Raw genomic sequence first — 18,685 nt, forward strand, 5'->3', positions numbered from 1 at the left:
CAAATTAAGGTATCATTTTATGAAAAATTAACTCTTAAATAGCACACGCTAGTCCAAAAATCTCCATCTTTCGCCACATACAAGCCCTTCCTATCATAATGCCAGACCAAATAAGCTTGTCACAATCATCTCAAACACTTAATGGAATATTAATGATCGTATGCAAATCATTAGCATTAAATAAAATCCATAATCTTATTAATATCCCATATTTTTAAATGAATTATTATAAAACAAAGATTTGATATTACCAAATTATATCCTTTTCTTTTACCAAAGAAAAAGTAGAATCGTGTGGCTGCTGGGATTCGAGCCCAGGTCTCCACGGCCACAACGTGGAATTCTTACCACTAAACTACAGCCACAATTGATCAATGGTCGCTATTAATATATATTATTTAAAGACTATTTTAGGCCACCAAGTCCTTTTAACCTAAACCAACTTCCTAAAGAAGTTGTTGACTAAAATATCTATAATACTAATAAAACTACCCAAAGGCCCACGTTTCCTCTATCTTTTTACCTTTGCCTCTTTTTTTAGGCCTTTTTTTTTGTTTTTCTTGATCTTTCTCCTCTCCTTTGTGCGACAGCCCCTCCCCGCTCCTTATTTTCGATTTCCAGACATGATACATCATCTCCGGCGAAGGGACACACTACAAGGACCTACTCGACAAGTGAATAATGGTTGTAACCTCCATTGCTGTCTTGGATGTGCGATTGTTGGGAACCGAAGCTTGGAACTCTGAGTTCCTCTTGTAGTTTCTTTTTTTTTTCTTTTTTTTTTTTTGGCGATCCCTTGCCATTTTTGGCGATCTGGAGTGTTAGGGTGAGCAGGAATTAGTTCTTTGTGGCCTTCTTAATATTTACCCCAAATCAATGTATGGGTTTATTGGAAAATCGCATAACCACCATGAATGTTGGTGGCTTTGGCAGCTGCCGGTGCAAGTCAGATATTCCTACTCACCTCCTCCTAAAAGTAATCTCATTTTTGGGCTCCTTGTGAAATTTGGAGCGAGTTGTCGTAAAGATTGCACGTTCCCGGTGAAGATTGATGTTTTGGCCACTGTTTATGGCGGCAAAGGAGGCGGCCGGCGGTGGAGCTCTGGCAATACTCCGGCGACTCGCTGGGGACAGAATGCTCTCCTCGATTAACTGAACACGATGATATAATTGGTTTCCCAATCGGTGAGCTGCAAACCATGATTCTAGATTTAATTGAACTTTTCAGTTAAAATTGTTAATTAATTTTTCGCTAGAACCTAAAGTACTAAATTATTTATTCTATTAAATTATGTTAATTGATTTAGATGTAAATCTAAAGAAAATGAAACCTTAGTAAAACTGGTTAAATATGATTATTTAAATTAGTACTTGGATATTGTATTGATAATTGAATATAGTTAAATTGGTGTGAACTATGATTGGAGGAAGGGGACTTATTAATGATTGTGATTGTGCCCGATGGATGGGCTGTGACTACATTATATGTATATTGAAAATGTGATATTTTTAGTCCGAGTTTCAAAGGATATGCTGCTGAATTTAGTATGATGATTGAAACCATTCGCAATACGAGTACAATAAAAGTGACCGATAAATAAATAAATAGTAATAAGATCGTAATGGGAATTTGGAGAAATGAGTCGAGATAAGAGCTTAGATAACTTAAGATAATATGTTAAGGTAATTAATTTAAAATATAAAAATAGTTATCATAATTAAAGATTAATAACTTAAAAATATGAATTCTTGTAGCTGTTAGAGGATCAAATGAAGGAATACAAATTAGTTAATATGGCTTGAATTGTGAGTAGTACGAAGTATTATTTATACTTAAACCATGCATATCAACTGACATTCTTATAATTGATCTTATCATTCTAATGGCATTAGACATAAAATTATTTTAGTGTGAATAATGTGTTTATTGGTTACAAAGTGTTCTCTTATTGTATATGTTTACCTTGGATGCTTCATGTTTAAATTTGCACTTACTAAATGTGTAAATGTTTCGATACTTGAATCGTGGTCACTTGTGATTACTTGCAAACTTTTGATTTGTTTATTAATGTTTGATCATGTGATTAAAGTGCCTTGCTGTAAATATTTGTTTGACTCGTGGAAGTGTATATGGATGAGTGTTGTGTGCTGCGGATATGGGAAGCGGAAAATGAGAATATAGGAAGGAAAACCACGTGGTTAACGGTACTTCAGCCATATTGGGGATCAGCTTCTTGGCTTATATTTGGGGGATGAAGACATCGGTCCATATATGGGGATGGACTCCTCGTGCCTCGGTAGAGGGATGGGCTCTTCTATCGTGAAACTATGGATAACATTTCTACGAATTGATAAAGATGTGATGTGTAATCTGTTTATTGTGAAATGTGGAATGATGTGATCTTGGCTTTGCGATATTTGAATAATATTTATTTGAAGTGATATCTTGCATTACAGGCCACACGGGCACGATCGTTTCTACCTCATGTATAAATTTCATGATGAGTTGGCGTATGACATTGTGTGATTGAAGTGTGTGGCATTCTAGATATTAAGGCAAAACATCTGCGTGACTGTGTGTGGTATTTAAAATACTTATTACTATTCACTTGAGCTGAGGCATTCACCCCCGCCTCATTTATTTTTCCCATGTTATTAGCTTCTTCTTTCAATTACCATAGGCGCCTCTGGAGCAGCTAGATCCATTCTTATAAAAAGGACCTTGCTTGCCTATATGCAGTTAAAGTTTTGAAATTTATGTAATCTTTTGGAATTGTAAATAAGCTTAAAAATCTGAATAAAGGATATTAGGAATGTTGCTTGTCCTTGCTCATAATTGAAATACTTGTATTCGTGTAAATATGTATGTATAGAATCAATAAGACAATCAATAAGACTCTTAGGTTTGCGGATTAAATATTGGGCGCTAAATAATAATGGGCTTAGATTAGTTATGGTCACGAAAGGCTTGCTACGGGTTTTGGAGGCTTTATCCTTATCCAAGCCTTAGTGTTGTCCGGTCCAAGGAGATGGATCATGACAATAGCAGTTGTTGGTAGCTGATGGCTGATAGCGGTTAGTTGATTACTATTTGTGTTTAGTAAAATGTTGGTAGCGGTTGTTTTTAAAATATAAAATGATTATTAAGGGCATAATGGTTTATATATATATATATTATTTTTTATTTTAATGTATTATATTAATAAAATAATTTTTAACAATTTTAAAATAATATTTTAAAGAAATTATTTTTAAATAACTATAAATGAAATTATTATAAAAAATATCAATTTGAAAAAAAAAATTATTAGCAATTATTTTTATGAGGTTAATAAAGTCCAAAATAATATAATATAAATCAGCTATCAACTGATGTGAAAAAGCTCCAAAGTGTAGCTGATGGAAATCAGTAGTTAATTGAGACTTCTATAAGCTATCAGCTGATGATTAGAAAATTTACTAAATATCTATAATATAACTGTTGGGTATGAAATAAGTATCAGCTGTATGAAATACCTGGGCTAGACCAAATGCCCTTTAGATGCACATATCATTTAGTATAGATGTAAAAAAAAAAAAAAAAAAAAAAAAAAAAAATTTCTTACTGTCTAATATTTCATGTATTTATTTTTCAATAATTATTAATATAATTATTTTTTCAATTTGGTTGGCCACTAAAATATTTTTTAAAATTTAATCATATTTATATTTAAAGAGTTGTATTGATATTGTATCTTTGTTTGAAATTTGAATTTAACAAATTTAATCATATTTTGCTATGTATTTTTTTATTTGAAAGCTTTTGATTTTTTCTCCTTTTTTTTATTAATACAGACGAAAGATGAGTTTGATTCTCATTAAATACAAAATTTTGCTTTTTTTTTGTTACATTTCTCGCCTTTCTATTTATCTCTCTAAATAATAATTATGAATTAGAAAAGAATCAAGGAGTTAGAAAATATTAGCTTAAAAAATATAAAATCATGGCTCTGACTTGTGAAATTATAACATTTTGTTATTTATGCTATTTAAAAATTTACTCTACCATTTGCCTTTTTCTATATTGCAGAGATAAAAGATTTGATAGCAAAGGGATAGAAAGTTAATTTTATATATTTATATATTCTTGTTTGAATTTGGATTTACAGATAAAAATCATGGATATTTGTAGTGATATAAATACTAAGATTATTAGATAACAAAATGAAAACGATTCGGATACAAAAGAATAATTTGTTTGTAGATATGAATTCTCCAAGTATTCAAAATAATTTTCTTAAAAATGACAGACTTTCACCTAGAGGATAATTTGATGTAGATAAATATAAGTCAGTTGGACATGCTACTATTTTATTTACTTGAAATTAATTCTATCTCTCTATATATATATAGATAATTTGACTTTTTTTGTAATTGTTGTATATATTTTTTTTTTCTTGTTTTCTTTTATGTTTTCATTGGATTTTTTTTTAAGTTTAAAAATTAATATTGTATCATTAAATAATTAAATTATACAAAATTTTGTTGTATATTATTCACATCCCATTATTTGAATTGTAGAACTTTATTTATGTTGAATTATCTATAATAAGAAATAGTGTTTAAAATAGTTTGAATTATAAACTCTAACTAAAAATTTGGTAGGATTAATTGATGTTTACAATTATTTAAATAAATTAACAAAATTATAATTTATATATAACACGGTAATATAATAAAGTAACCCGCAAAAAAATAAATTAGAACATTTTATATGTTATAAGTACCCATCGTTTGTAAATTATAAATTACAAACTGATAAATTAACACGTGCAAAGTTCGGGCTTTTATTCAGTTTTATGAAAAATTAAATCATGTAATAGGAATTATGAGGGGAGGATACATAGAAAATAATAAAAGATGAAAAAAGTGTTCAGTTGGTAACAACCAAAAACTTATATTTTAATTTAAAAACTTCACATACATTATTCATAACTTTCATAATTAAAAGAAATAAAATATTTTAAAATAACTTTAGAAATTTTTTATTTAGAATTTTTTGAATTTTTATTATTAATTATTTATAATAATAATAATATCAATTTTTATCATTTTGTAAATTTTTTGAAAATAAAGGATAGAGTATACTTGTAATAATAAAATTAATTATATATTAAAGCATAATATAATTTTTTTCGTATTATTTAAATATTTTTATTTTTTTATTGAAAATATTTCATTGAAAAAACTATTTGTAGATATTATAATTTTTATTATGAAAATATTTCATTAAAAATGGAAACAGTTGAAAAATATATCTTTTGTTGTAAAAAAAAATTGTGAAAAACAATTTAAACCTATTTTCTAAATTTAGTTAAATTTTAGAAAATTGAAAAATTGTTTTCTAATTTTTCAAATAAAAAGTTAACTAATTTGGACGCAGAACTCTATTTTTCAGTTTTCTTAAAAAACTTTTTTAGAAAACCATTCAAGTCTTTCTACAAGTGAACACACCCTCACATTGATAATTAAATTACCAATTATCTTTTTCACACATTTATAAATTGTAATATAATTATTAAACTTACCTACTAGCTTCTTTATCGTTTAATTTTACAAATTTTTTAGAATATATAATTGTAGGCTTTACCATATTTTGAAAATTATAGTAATTGGAATACTATTAAATTAAACAGGTATATATGATTTGTTCAAATTTATCAGCAGTTGCAAGTCAGGTTACATCATTAGATCATTCAAATTTAGATCCTACTGCTCCTGTTCCGTTGAATCACTATTTTATTAGAAAATTTCTTGTCTACACGTAGACAATTGCCTACACGTAGACAATCACTATTTTACAATTGGGATTGATTTTGTAACTACCACTTATTGTGTTTAAGTGTTTGGCTCGGTTAATACACCTGTAAGTAATTAGGGTGAATTTCCTCAAATTCGTATTTAGTTGTAGCACTTAGAGATTGAAATTTTGGAGGCATATAGGGAGAATAATTTTAATTTGAAGTTCGTTTCATTACATTAATTATATTATACTATATGCATAACATAATAATTTAATTACTGCAAGTCTTTTTAATAAAATCTAAGCAAAAATGGATTTTTTCTCGTTTGTTGAAAAGACTGATTAATTAGAAAAAGAAGGAAACTAAGGAAATAAAAGAAAGAAAATAGAGCTTACTTAGCAAATCCCATAACAAATCCATATATTTATATTATGTACAGAACCTGGAAATAAAAAAAAAAATACCAATCATAATCTTTGGTCGGTCTTCTCCCTTTCTATAAATATGTAGAATTAGATTTTTCGAAATATCTTCAATTTCATTGAGATTCTTTTAACCGAAGGCATGCCTCCCTTAGTGCCGCGACAGCCGCACCCACGGCCGCAGCGGCGGCGGCTGCAGCTGGGGCGGCGGCAGCGGCAGCAAAGCACAATCGACGTGAAGATAAAAATTACACGCGTAACATTTGTAGCTAATAGAATTTCCGACTCTATCACATTTCGAGCATTTGAATTGGAAATCGACCCATGGTGGCATTATAATAAAATTAAGAGCGTGTTCATGACCTTCATATTTAACAATAGGGGGCGGCGGCAGCAAAGCACAATCGACGTGAAGATCAAAATTACACTCGTAACATTTGTAGCTAATAGAATTTCCGACTCTATCACATTTCGAGCATTTGAATTGGAAATCGACCCATGGTGGCATTATAATAAAATTAAGAGCGTGTACATGACCTTCATAATTAATAATAGTGGGTAAAAATGTACTTTGGATATGGGTTTGAAGTAGGCAATCAGAACAAAATTTTGAGAATTTTTGGCAAAGATTACATTTATATTGTTTAGGAAAATCATAATCAAATGGATCTTTTTTTAAAAAAGGAGGACAATTTTCCCTCAAACCAATTAATTTGTGATTTAATTCTGCACAAGCTTTGTGGAGGATGAATTCATCACATTCAGCGCACTTATAGATTTTACCAGAAATGAGTTGTTGGCAACAGTTGCATTCGAGCTTCTCAAAACTAGAAATGGAATGGTCTTCAATGAATGAAAATTCATGTGCATGTCTCTCTGTGAAAGTGGTCTCAATAAGATCAACATTACCTTTAGAAGCATTATCAACAGCTTGACCATGATGTGATTCTATAGCCTTGAATATTTCTGCGACAAAGTCCTCTACGACAAAAGTTTTTGTAATCTCGATACTAATTTTTGGTACTTGCATAATATTATATTGACAAACGGCTTGAACATTGTCGTTTTGAGTTTTACACTCGATGATAATTAGAGAGACATCTTTAGAAGTTGCAAGTTGCACTAAATCATCGAATTGGGTATTATTAGATAGTGGAGTATTGAGGATAACTCCGAGTTTTGAATCGAGTTGGGTTGAACAGATTTGAGAGGCAATTTTAAAAGGCAAGAGGTAAGATTCAATGGAGGAGCTTGGAATGAAATTTTGAAGGTAAGGGGTGATATCTTCTTCATCAATTAGAGGATATTGAAGAAATGCAGCTATTTTACGAGATATTTCGCTCTTTTTTATACTTGAAGGACCCATCATTGCTATGATGATTGGGAATTTTGATTGTTCTTGATTATCCTTCTCATGTGATATTTCCATTTTTCTATTTTGAATTTTCAAGCTTGACAATATGTTCTGTTTTCTTGCTAAGATCTCATTTGAAATTTAACTATCATTCCAATATAATATCTTTTAGCATCTTATGTTCCTTAGTAGTTACGTTGATTGTATTTTGATATTAGAATATTAATTTTATCCACAAAGACGAATGCTTTTTTTTCTATTCCTCAATCTTGCTGGTGTTGATCATCAAGTTAAGAAAAGAATCAATAAATATTTATGCTAAAACTTGTACTTCTTTCATTCGTGACAAAGGAAAGAATATACATATATATATATATATATATATATATATATATATATATATATATATATGTGTGTGTGTGTGTGTGTGTGTGAATATGAAAAATAAAAAACAACAAACAAATAAAAAATTGAAAAAAGAAAATCACTCTTGCTTCTCATTCACACACTAAAAATAGCATAACTTGAAAATAAAATAATTGAGGATATCGAACCTCACAATCCAAACTCTAAATTCCCCAATCACTGGTTATAAAAATCCATGCAAAAACAAGTTAAAAATAAAAGGAGAAACATTTACTTCCATTGCATTACTTTAAACCAAGTCTCTATCAACTTGTTATTTATACTCATTTTTATGTTTTATATTAGATATTGATTATAATTTTTATTTTATATTATTTAGATTTTTATTATATGGTCCTTTATCTAAAATTTATAATAATTTGTATATGTATTAATTCTACAATATCACCTGATAAGTACGTTTTAATATATAATAATAATAATAATAATAATAATAATAATAATAAAACATTATATATATTTTTAAAATTAAAATTTTCAACTGTTTGTCATCATACACATACATATGTTCAATTTATTTAAAATAAATTTTAAAAAGTAAAAATTTTAAACTTTAAAAGGCTTAATTATATATATTATATTTAAAATTCATTTTTTTAAAAATATATCAAATCAAATTATATAAACATAAAAACATAATATTATAAAAGAATTTACTTTTTTTTTTATTCTCTCCTAAATAAAGTGTTTTAAATTATAATAAAAAACATAATCAAATATTTAAAATATATTCTAGTTTTTTTTATGACGTGCATTTAACTTTTCTATTGCATATATCTGTTGCACATGTAATACTCGTAGTTTGTACTTGTTTATTTTCATATACAATATTAACTATTTATTATTATTTCTCTCTTATATTGTTTATCTTTTTAATATTAGAAGTTTATCTTTTTATTGTGAATGCATAAATAGTTAAAAATAAGTTAAATATTTTAATCAAATTAAATGTACCTATGAGTTTAAGTAATGTAATTTAAAATCATTGAATTTAATAATTTGTATACCTTTTAAGTTTAAAAATTATTTACAAAGTTTGTCAATTTAAAAAAAAAATTCAAATATAATCAATTTAATAAATAAAAAATCTGAAATCTAGTAAACTTTTGCTTATATTAAATATAAAAAATAAATAAACTTATATATAAATTATATATACTTCATTTAAACCAAATAAGATTCAAATAAAATCGTTAATATTCCATAGAATTTATGAATAATTACAAGAATATTAAGTTTTTACATGTTTGACCAAATAAGAAAATCATTATATATGATATTGTAAAGAAGTTTTGCTTCATAATCTTTAATCAAGTGGTTTTACTTAATAAAATGAGGAATAACTTTTGAAACTACTTTTAGGTGCGTGAGCATACACGATCGCCTTAATTTAAAATCACACTAAACTAAATCAAAATTCAAGTGAATTTTTAAAACGAAAAAAAGCCTCAAATTAAATATACTTCAAAATCTAATTAGTTCAATCAGTTTTACATACACTTTGTAGGTTGGTTAATTTAAGCATTTTACTAAAAACAAAGACCAAAAAAAAAAAAAAATCTATGCAAACTAAAAACTAACGTAAATCAGTTTTACTCGATGTTTTAATATCTTTAACATTAAAAAATATCCCTAAAATTGCAAAGGGATATAATTTCTCTTTTTTTTAAGGAAATCTTACATGATTAATTAATCTAACAATAATATTTTTTGAACATATTGAATAACTCCAACTAAGTGCAAAATAGGTAAAATGTATTTTATAATTCCTTTTTACTTACTATTTATTATTTTCTTTCTCTCTCTATTCTTGGGATAAATAGTTTAAATATATGTATATATTTCACATAAATATATTCAAGAGAATATTAAAAGAAATATCAAATTTCACATAAACTATTAGATCAATTAAATATTTATTATTCTTATTATTATATAAATTTTTTTTACCTTTATTGCCATAATCCGATTATTTCTGAGAGATTATAAAACAAAAATATCACATATTCTTTTCTATAATAAAAAAAATATTAGGTAACTATTTTTCATCTTAGATAATCATCTATAAGAAAAAGAAAGTGAAGAAAAAAAATTAATTGAATATTCTCAAATACACCACTTTATCATGAAATTTTTTTTTTTTCATAGAAAGAACTAAAAAAAAATTAAATATCAGAATATCTATATGTAATATAATTTCAAAAATTTATATTTAAAAATTTTTTCTATTTGAAAATTTGTTTTTAAAAAATATATCAAATCAAATTATACGAACACAAAGAAAAAAAATAATATTTATAGAAAAATATTTTTAAATTATTTGATCAATTTAATATTTAATATTTTTATTATTATATAAGATTCTTTTTCCCTTTATTGCCATAATCCGATTACGGATTATTTCTAAGAGTATCATAAAAGAAAATATCACATATTGTTTCTGTAATAAAAAAAATATTAGATAACTATTTTTTGTCTTAGATAATGGTCTATAAGAAAAAGAAAGTGAATGAAAAAATTATCAAATATTCTCATTTACACCACTTTATCGTGAAATTATATTATTTTTTCCATAGAAAGAACTAAAAAGAAATTAAATATTTGAATATTTATATGTAATATAATTTCAAAAAATTTATATTTAAAAATTTAAAAATTTATTTTTAAAAAATATATCCAACAAATTATACAAACATAAAAAAAAAATAGTTATAAAAAATTAATTTTTCTATTTTTATCTCCCTCCTAAATAAAAAATTTTAAATTATAATCAAAATAAAATTAAATAAATAATAAATTTAAAAAATAAAATATAAAAATTTGCAAATGTCTCATTATCATATATATTTATTAAAAATTAATTTAAAAAAGATAAAACTTAAAAGCTTTTGAATGTTTAATTATCTATATGTATTTATTTAAAAATAATTTTTATAAATTATATCCATTCAACTAATAAATTTTAATTTATATATATATATATATATATTTCACATAAATATATACAAGAGAATATTAGATAAATTAAATATATATTAATGTCATTATTGTACAAATTTTTCACCCTTATTGCCATAATCTGATTATTTCTAAGAGTATTATAAATAAAAAATATCACATATTATTTTCTATAATTAAAAAAAGGAAAACTATTAGGTTACTATTTTTATTTTAGATAATCGTCTATAAGAAAAAAAAAAGTGAAACAAAGTGAAGAAAAAAATTAATTAAATATTTTCATGTATACCATTTTATCATGAAATTATATTATTTTTCATAGAAAGAATTAAAAAAATTACATATAAGAATATTTATATGCAATATAATTTTAAAATTTATATTTAAAATTTTATTCTATTTGAAATTTTATGTTTAAAAAATATATCCAATCAAATCATTCAAACATTAAAAAAAGTATTAATAAAAAAATATTTTTCTTTTTTTATCTCCCCTAAATAAAATATGTTAAATTATAATCAAAATGAAATCAAATAAATAATAAATTCAAAAAATAAAATATAAAAATTTTCAAATGACCGATTATCATATATATTTATTAAAAAATAAATTACATCCAATAAATTAATAAACTGTAATTTTTTATTTAACCATCAGTAACGATAATTTAAAACATCTTAAATTTCAGGATGACCCAATTAATTTTATTATTCTCCCTCTCATTTCCATTTTTATATATAGTATAGACTATATAAATATATAAATAAGCAGCATGGAAAATCACTTGCCGTAATAGTGATTTATCCATTAAAAACTTTTACTTTTTGTTAATTACATTTTTATCGTACAATGTTTTCTTTTTATTGCTTTTATTATGTTTTAATAAAATTCTTACCACAATAGATTTTTTTCACTTAATTCCTTTTATTATTATTTAGTTATATTTTACCTAACATTATTTTCTTGCTTAACTTTTCTATTATTTTTTAATTATACTCTTGCCAGAATTTAAATTTTAGTTATTCATTTAAAATTTGTTAAATTAAATTTTTAAATTTATATAAGTAAAGCTTAAATGAGTTTTCCAATGATTTTTTAATGCATAATTATAAACAATTTGAATAGTTAATTTTGTAATATATATAATTGATTTACTATTAATTTATATATAAAAAATGATCAATGGTTAAGTTTCTTCGTTAATTTGATTTATTTCAATAAAAAATGATCATGTCTGTTCTCTTATAATATAAAAATCATTATAATTTGAAAATTTTGGCAATTTACTTATCGTACATATTACTATTAACCATTGTTCTTAAAATTGAACCGGACCAATTTCTGACCGGTGTAGTTAGAAACTGGACTATGGTTCGGTCTGGATTAGATAGTAAAAATGAGAGAAAAAAAATCACTGAGAAACGATGAAAATTATGTAAGAACCGACGAACTGGTTTGAGTAATTACCATGATTCAAATCAAACCAACAAATAAAGAAAAAAAAGAACAAACGAAATTTGGAGCATGTGGATTGTTCCGAGAGCCAATGGTGGCCGAACCACTTTCGCCTGCAGCAGATTGCCGAGCTGTTAAGCCTGATGTTGGCGATGAGGTTTACATCGCTATGGTCGGACTTCAACGATAGATTTAAAGTTTATCTCTCCATAGTATTTTGTTTCTATGAAATAGAAAGCTAAGACTTTCGTTTTGCCTTCCATCTCCAAGTAGCCAATCCCTCATTCTGGCTAACCGGTATAATCCTCACACGACTGGTTCTCTCAGTATTTTTCCATCCTCTGTTTTTTTTTTTTTTTTACAACGACAGGCGGCATCCTGATCGTCTCCCTCAAATCTAGATCATCAGGCGCACACAACAGGAGGCCACCCTACGGGCAACAATCAAATCTAGATCATCAGGTCCGCCCAAAGAGGCTACTCTGCGGTTTCCATATAATCAGTATCAGTAAATCAGTATCAGTAGGTGCACACGGGGGCGCCGATCTCCCATTTACCCGGCTAACAGTAATCATAATCAGGATCCATATAACAGTAACAGTCTCACAAACTCATGGTGACCCACTTCATCCCAATTCCACACAAACAAGGTACAGCAATATCACATCACAAGCAATCAAGCAATATTTAATATCAACAAATAGTGCATCATAATATGGCAATTCAATAAATTAATGCATGATAACATTTAGCCGTGAATGCATGAATGCAGACAGATGATACTAGTTATCTAACACTACTCACTGTTCTTTATTGTCCTTTAAAAGGACAGCCTTTTTAGCCACATGCTTCCAGCTTTTGTCCTCGCTTTTTGGTATTTTATAAACCTTTAAAATAAATAAGAAAATTCTAAATAAGAATTTTAATTCAAAACTTATATTTCACAATCGTTTATTTATTTCAGTTACTGATCATTTAATTCACTGCATATACATTTGGGTTTTCTCATTTATATAAATAACTATTCTAAATTTTTCTACGTAATCTACTCTCGATATTAATTTCTATTTTTATTTTTCTACCGAAATTTATTTTATTTTCTACCGATATTTTGGCGGCACTTACCCTAAAATTTTAACTATCCACCAATCAGTTCATTCAATCAACTATCAAATTCTCACGGCCCATCTATCGGGCAATTAATCCAGTCAATTATTCCCATCCTCCATATTCTCCATATTAACATTAATTCATAAATTTTCTTCTTTAATTCCATAAATCATACTTTCCCAACAATTTTATTTATTACTAGAATTTCATTTTAATCAATCAAGTGATTTTAATTAATCAATAAATCAACACTAAATTAAATAAATTTAACTTATCAAAATTGCTAAACTAAATGAACTAATCAAAGATTATTAAAATTAATTTAATTAACGAGAGTTACTAAAATTAAATTAATGAACTAAAATTATTAAAATTTACCCCAAAAATATATTTTTCTTGCTAGATCGGGATTTTACGTGTGCCGGATCGGAGAGCAGTGAACGTCGGTGGCCGGATCTGACTGTAAATGAATGGCCGGAGTCGGGTCGGAGTGGCTGGACCACCTGAGACCGATGTGAAAACGGCCTGAGCTGCAGCGGTGGTGCGATCTGGTGGAGCTTCTGCGACAGCGAGCTGCAGCGGTGGCTGGGTGGTCTGGCAGAGGGCGGAGGCGCGGCTGGCGGCGCAGCTGCGATGGAGGCAGTGGCGCGACTCGATCTGGTGAGGCCACAGTCCTTTGCGACTGTCGATCTTGCTAGCGTCGAACGGAGAAGAGCGGCGACGGCGAAGCTGCTGCGGCGTGGAGTGGCGGCGAGGTGGTGCGCGAGGGCTGGGTGGCGCGCGCCGGACCTGCTCTGTCTCTCGCCAGTCACACGCAGACAGACGCAGGGAAGAAGGAAGGAGAAGAAATAAAAGAAAAGAAAGAAAGAAAGAAGATGAAGAAGAAAGGAGGAGGAAGGCGGCGGCAGGGGTGGCTGAGGGTTGTCGGTGGCTGGCTGGAGGTGCAGAGATGGTGAGGGAAGGGGTGAGGCATGCGCTGCATATAGAGGGAGAAGGTTTCTAGATGGTTTGGGTCGAACCGGTTCGATTCAATTCGATTCGGCCCAAATCTTTGGTTTTCAATTGGTTTTTGAATTTTTCAATCGATTTTCGGTTCGGTTTATTACAGTATTCGCACTAAAATATTAATATTAATTTCCAAGCTGTCGGTTCATTAAATTTAATTGGATAATGTTTGAAAATAAAAATTCAGGGTATTACATTTCAGAATAATAATTTTTTATTATTTTACTAGTTCAACCAATAAAATAATAATATTTTATATTTAAACTCAATAATAATATCTATATAAATTTATATTTTTATAACTTTTTTTTTCTAAATTGACTCAAATTAAAATTTCAAAGATAAAATATTAATAAAAATTAATGTTAATTTTATTTATATAAATTGCCCATTTTCATTTGAGAAATATTATATATATATATATAATACTAATTTTGACTTTTACTAAATGGTTTAGCTGTTCATATCTTCAATGACCCGAATTATTAATTTTAAAACTAAACAATTTAATTAAATTCTAAATTCCATGTAAATACCATCCCTTCAAATCGAAGTCATATCATATAGTCATAATATATATCATTAGATAAAATTAAAATAAAAGTTTTACAATCAAAATATTTTATGAGTTTAACTACTCGCTTTTAAATTTTTATTTAAAATCCATTGTTTAAATTTTAAGTTAATTTAAAAATAAGTAATAGTATTTAACAAAAGTATTCAAGTAAATTTTAAACAGCTTAAATATTTATGTAGCAATAGTAACTGTTTTAGTATTCTAGTAGTTTAGTTTACTAATAATCAACTAAAATGCTAACGGAAGTAACACTAATATATAAATTAAGTGCTGAACAATATAAAAAATAAAGATAACGTTTTGATTAGTACTTTAAATATTGTTGCCAAATATAATTAATTATTTTATTAATATTTATTTAAAGATAGCTTGATTTATCATGATTATTAAAAAGGATAGTATTAATTAAATACAAAATATAAAAATAATTTAATTAATTACATCATACAACACACTAAAATATAGCTTAATGGTAAATGTACTTATAATGTAATAAACCTCGAGCAAATGAATCCAACACATTAGATGTAATTTTAAAAACTTTCACATTTTCTTCTTTTATTATTATTTTTTATTTTTTTATTGAACCTTATTTTTCTTTTATTTCAATGCTCGCTCACCTGATAAATGATAAAATGAACTTATTCCTCGTCTTATTATTACAATTCTTAAAATATTAACTAAATTATAAAGCGAAGTAATTTTCTTTTGTGTTATAATATTTTTATCTTACGCCTAATTTAATCGAGAATAACTTAACTTGGGAACTTGAAGTTGAAGCGAGAAATACCCATTTGTTTGGTTCCCAAAAATATAAAAATTTTGAAAACTTGAAACTCTTACTTTCTGGATTATATGGAAAGTAAGTTACCCCTCGCCCCGGGAAATATACTTCTTGACTTTTAGAAATTAGAAAAATTCAATTTTACCCTTGCTTTTAACGTGCCTTACTTTTAATGCTATCAGTTTTTCTCCTTTCTTTATCATTTATCTTTTCCAAGTCCCAACAACACTATTTTCTTTATTAATATATATATAAAAAAATAGTATATTGAATACAAAATGAGTTGAACGGTGGGAAATATATATAAAAAAATGTGCTTCAAAGGTGTTTTCAATGAATCAACTAATACACTCAAATTCATTAGAGGGTTATTATTGACATTTTACATGTAAAATTTTATTAATATATCTTTATTTCTTTGGAAGTCAATAGTTCAATTAAACATAATCACTCTATAATTCTCAGGAAGTTATTTCCCTGAAAATTAAACTTTCCGGAAAAATAGGTGGACTTAAATCAAATGAGGCCTTAATGTCCACTCGGATTTGAGGGATAGACACAACGGATTCTAATAAGAATCCATTTTCTGAATGATAATTTCATTCATGAAAAATAAAGAGTAGAAGTCTAAATATTAAACAAATTAACAAAAATCTACATCTCCCCAAACCAAAAAAAAAAAAAAAAAAAAAAAAAAAAAATCTCGAAGCACCATAAACTTTCCTAAATCATATCTATTGCAAGACAAAACAACAAAATAAGAAATAATAGAATGAATAAGCAATTCTCAAGAAATTAAACTCAAAATAATAACGATAATAACAAATAGCTAGACCATGGCCATGGATTGAACTTCTTGTGCCATAAAAGTAGAAACCTTGTTCTTAGGCAGTGAATTAGAAGAAGATAATAATGAAGAATTAGAAACAGAAGAAGATTTCTTGGAAGAAAATTTATGAAAGACATTGAAAAAGGCTGCACCAGCAAAAAGGAAACAAAAGCAAGCAACAGGAATGCCAACAACTGTAGCTATGGCTATGAAGGTAGTTCCTGGACTGTCTTCTTCGTTTATGTACTTTATATCCATACTCACTGCTATAACTATAAATCCTCCTGTACATGCTGCTTGAAGGCCCATGAATACCCAGAAAATTGTTGACCCAAATAGCTTATCTATGCAATTTTTACTATCCATAACAATATTCTGAGAAAAGAAAAGAAAAGAAAACAAGGGAAAATAATGATCAACGAAAGGGATAAGGTGGAGTTACATGAGTACATATTCTCTGGAACTAACGAATGGAATTTGTTTTTTTCTTTTTGAAATTTAGGTTAATGATAAAAGTTTTGCCCAAAGTTTTTGCATTTTATAAATTGTGCCTTGTACTTTTTTTTACTAGTTATAATCCCAAATTTGAAAATATAATATTAATTGTACCCCTAATCAAGATTAAAAAAAAATATTGTTATATTAGTTAGAAGGGTGAGTATCAAATTCGCATTTGAAATTAACACATCATATGGCCAATTTAGTTTAAAATTTTAATTGGATTCTATAACTTCGTAAAATGGATTAATTGAGTTTGATTAATTATAATTTATTAAATTTTTATAATTGAAAAATCCAGTTAATTCCATTTATAATTTAGAAGGTAAATTAATAATTAGATTTATATTATATAGTTCAAAAGTCAATTTGACATTTTAGCACCTTTTCTATTTAGTTATTAATTATTAATTAATTAAAATAGAATACGTAAAATACACATAATTAACAAACCTGACATTCTTTCACAAAACTATTAAATTTTATAAGGCCATGATAATCCATATAATCTACGATGTGCACATTTTTCATAACCAATATGGGATTCTCGAAGCACTATCCTGCTCATGCCCCCCTCCAGTGACCATGCATAAAAGACTCGTACATTATACAAGTTTAATCTTTATTATTATTATTATTATTATTATTATTATTATGAGTTAAAAAAAAAAAAAAAAAAAAAAACATAGAGAGCACATATACGGATTAGAGACAGGATAGGGGCTCTTTCACAAAACTATGACAACTTTATAAAAACATGCTAATTTATATAATATACACATGCAAACTTTCCAAAATCAATATAAAATGACATTTATTGTCTTTTTCCATTTTAACTTAGGGTATAATTGATACAAAAGTTTTAAATTTGGGGTATAATTTAAAAGGAAATTGGGTATTTAATAGAAGAAAAGTAAACATGTTATTTGTTTGAATTGGTCGTGAGAAATTTATAGATAGACTTTGTGCTATTGACTATTGACTATGGAGTCCTCCTGCTAATAAGACATTGGAGAGTCTACATATTGGATGAAACAGCAAGAAAGACAAATGGACGGTAGAAAAAAGTTTATAGAGAGCCGCCATGGACAGTTGCCGAATTAGAACCTTTTTTTAATAAAAATGTAAAGCAAAATGAGTTGGCCTGCAATGCATATTCCTTTCTACACTTCATTCTCATGTAAGCTTTTATTTTGGAACAGAAAAATACAAATAACATATATATATATATATATATATATATTTTAATTTTCTGGATGGTTACTGACTATTATAATTTTAAGGGGAAGTCAAGTTTCATGACTTGTGTGCAATTACCTTAAGATGTACCTATGGGGTGGCCGGTTTCAGCTCGATGAACCGGCAGTTCAGGACCTAATTGGAGTAAGTTTCGATTCAGCTATTTTTGAGTTCTACCTGATTTTGGCAAAAGGCCTTCAATTCAATCAATAGTTTCAGGTCAATTCAAGTTTTAGCACCTTTGG

At 27.2% G+C, this 18,685-nt stretch overlaps 1 protein-coding gene, 2 long non-coding RNA genes and 1 other non-coding gene across 4 annotated transcripts; 1 reads left to right on the forward strand and 3 right to left on the reverse strand.

Annotated features, from left to right (window-relative positions):
- Positions 1–293: 293 nt before the first annotated feature.
- On the reverse strand, positions 294–365 carry TRNAH-GUG (transfer RNA histidin (anticodon GUG)). The gene has a single exon. It is a non-coding gene; the product is annotated as a tRNA-His (tRNA).
- Positions 366–474: 109 nt separating this feature from the next.
- On the forward strand, positions 475–2,442 carry LOC149496671 (uncharacterized). Its single transcript, XR_016320338.1, has 2 exons — positions 475–1,185; positions 2,126–2,442. It is a non-coding gene; the product is annotated as an uncharacterized LOC149496671 (long non-coding RNA).
- Positions 2,443–6,178: 3,736 nt separating this feature from the next.
- Positions 6,179–7,675, reverse strand: LOC149496672 (uncharacterized). The gene has a single exon (XM_089720567.1). The coding sequence runs from the start codon at positions 7,632–7,634 to the stop codon at positions 6,357–6,359; it is 1,278 nt and encodes a 425-aa protein (XP_089576693.1). The 5' UTR covers positions 7,635–7,675; the 3' UTR covers positions 6,179–6,356.
- Positions 7,676–12,340: 4,665 nt separating this feature from the next.
- On the reverse strand, positions 12,341–14,469 carry LOC149496673 (uncharacterized). The gene is made up of 3 exons (XR_016320685.1): positions 13,887–14,469; positions 13,203–13,285; positions 12,341–12,880 (listed from the first exon to the last, which is right to left on the reverse strand). It is a non-coding gene; the product is annotated as an uncharacterized LOC149496673 (long non-coding RNA).
- Between the last annotated feature and the right edge of the window lie 4,216 nt (positions 14,470–18,685).

Source organism: Jatropha curcas, chromosome 4 (assembly GCF_041381405.1).
Source record: "Jatropha curcas cultivar XTBG-Jc1 chromosome 4, XTBG_Jcur_1.0, whole genome shotgun sequence".
In the NCBI taxonomy this organism is placed as follows: domain Eukaryota; kingdom Viridiplantae; phylum Streptophyta; class Magnoliopsida; order Malpighiales; family Euphorbiaceae; genus Jatropha; species Jatropha curcas.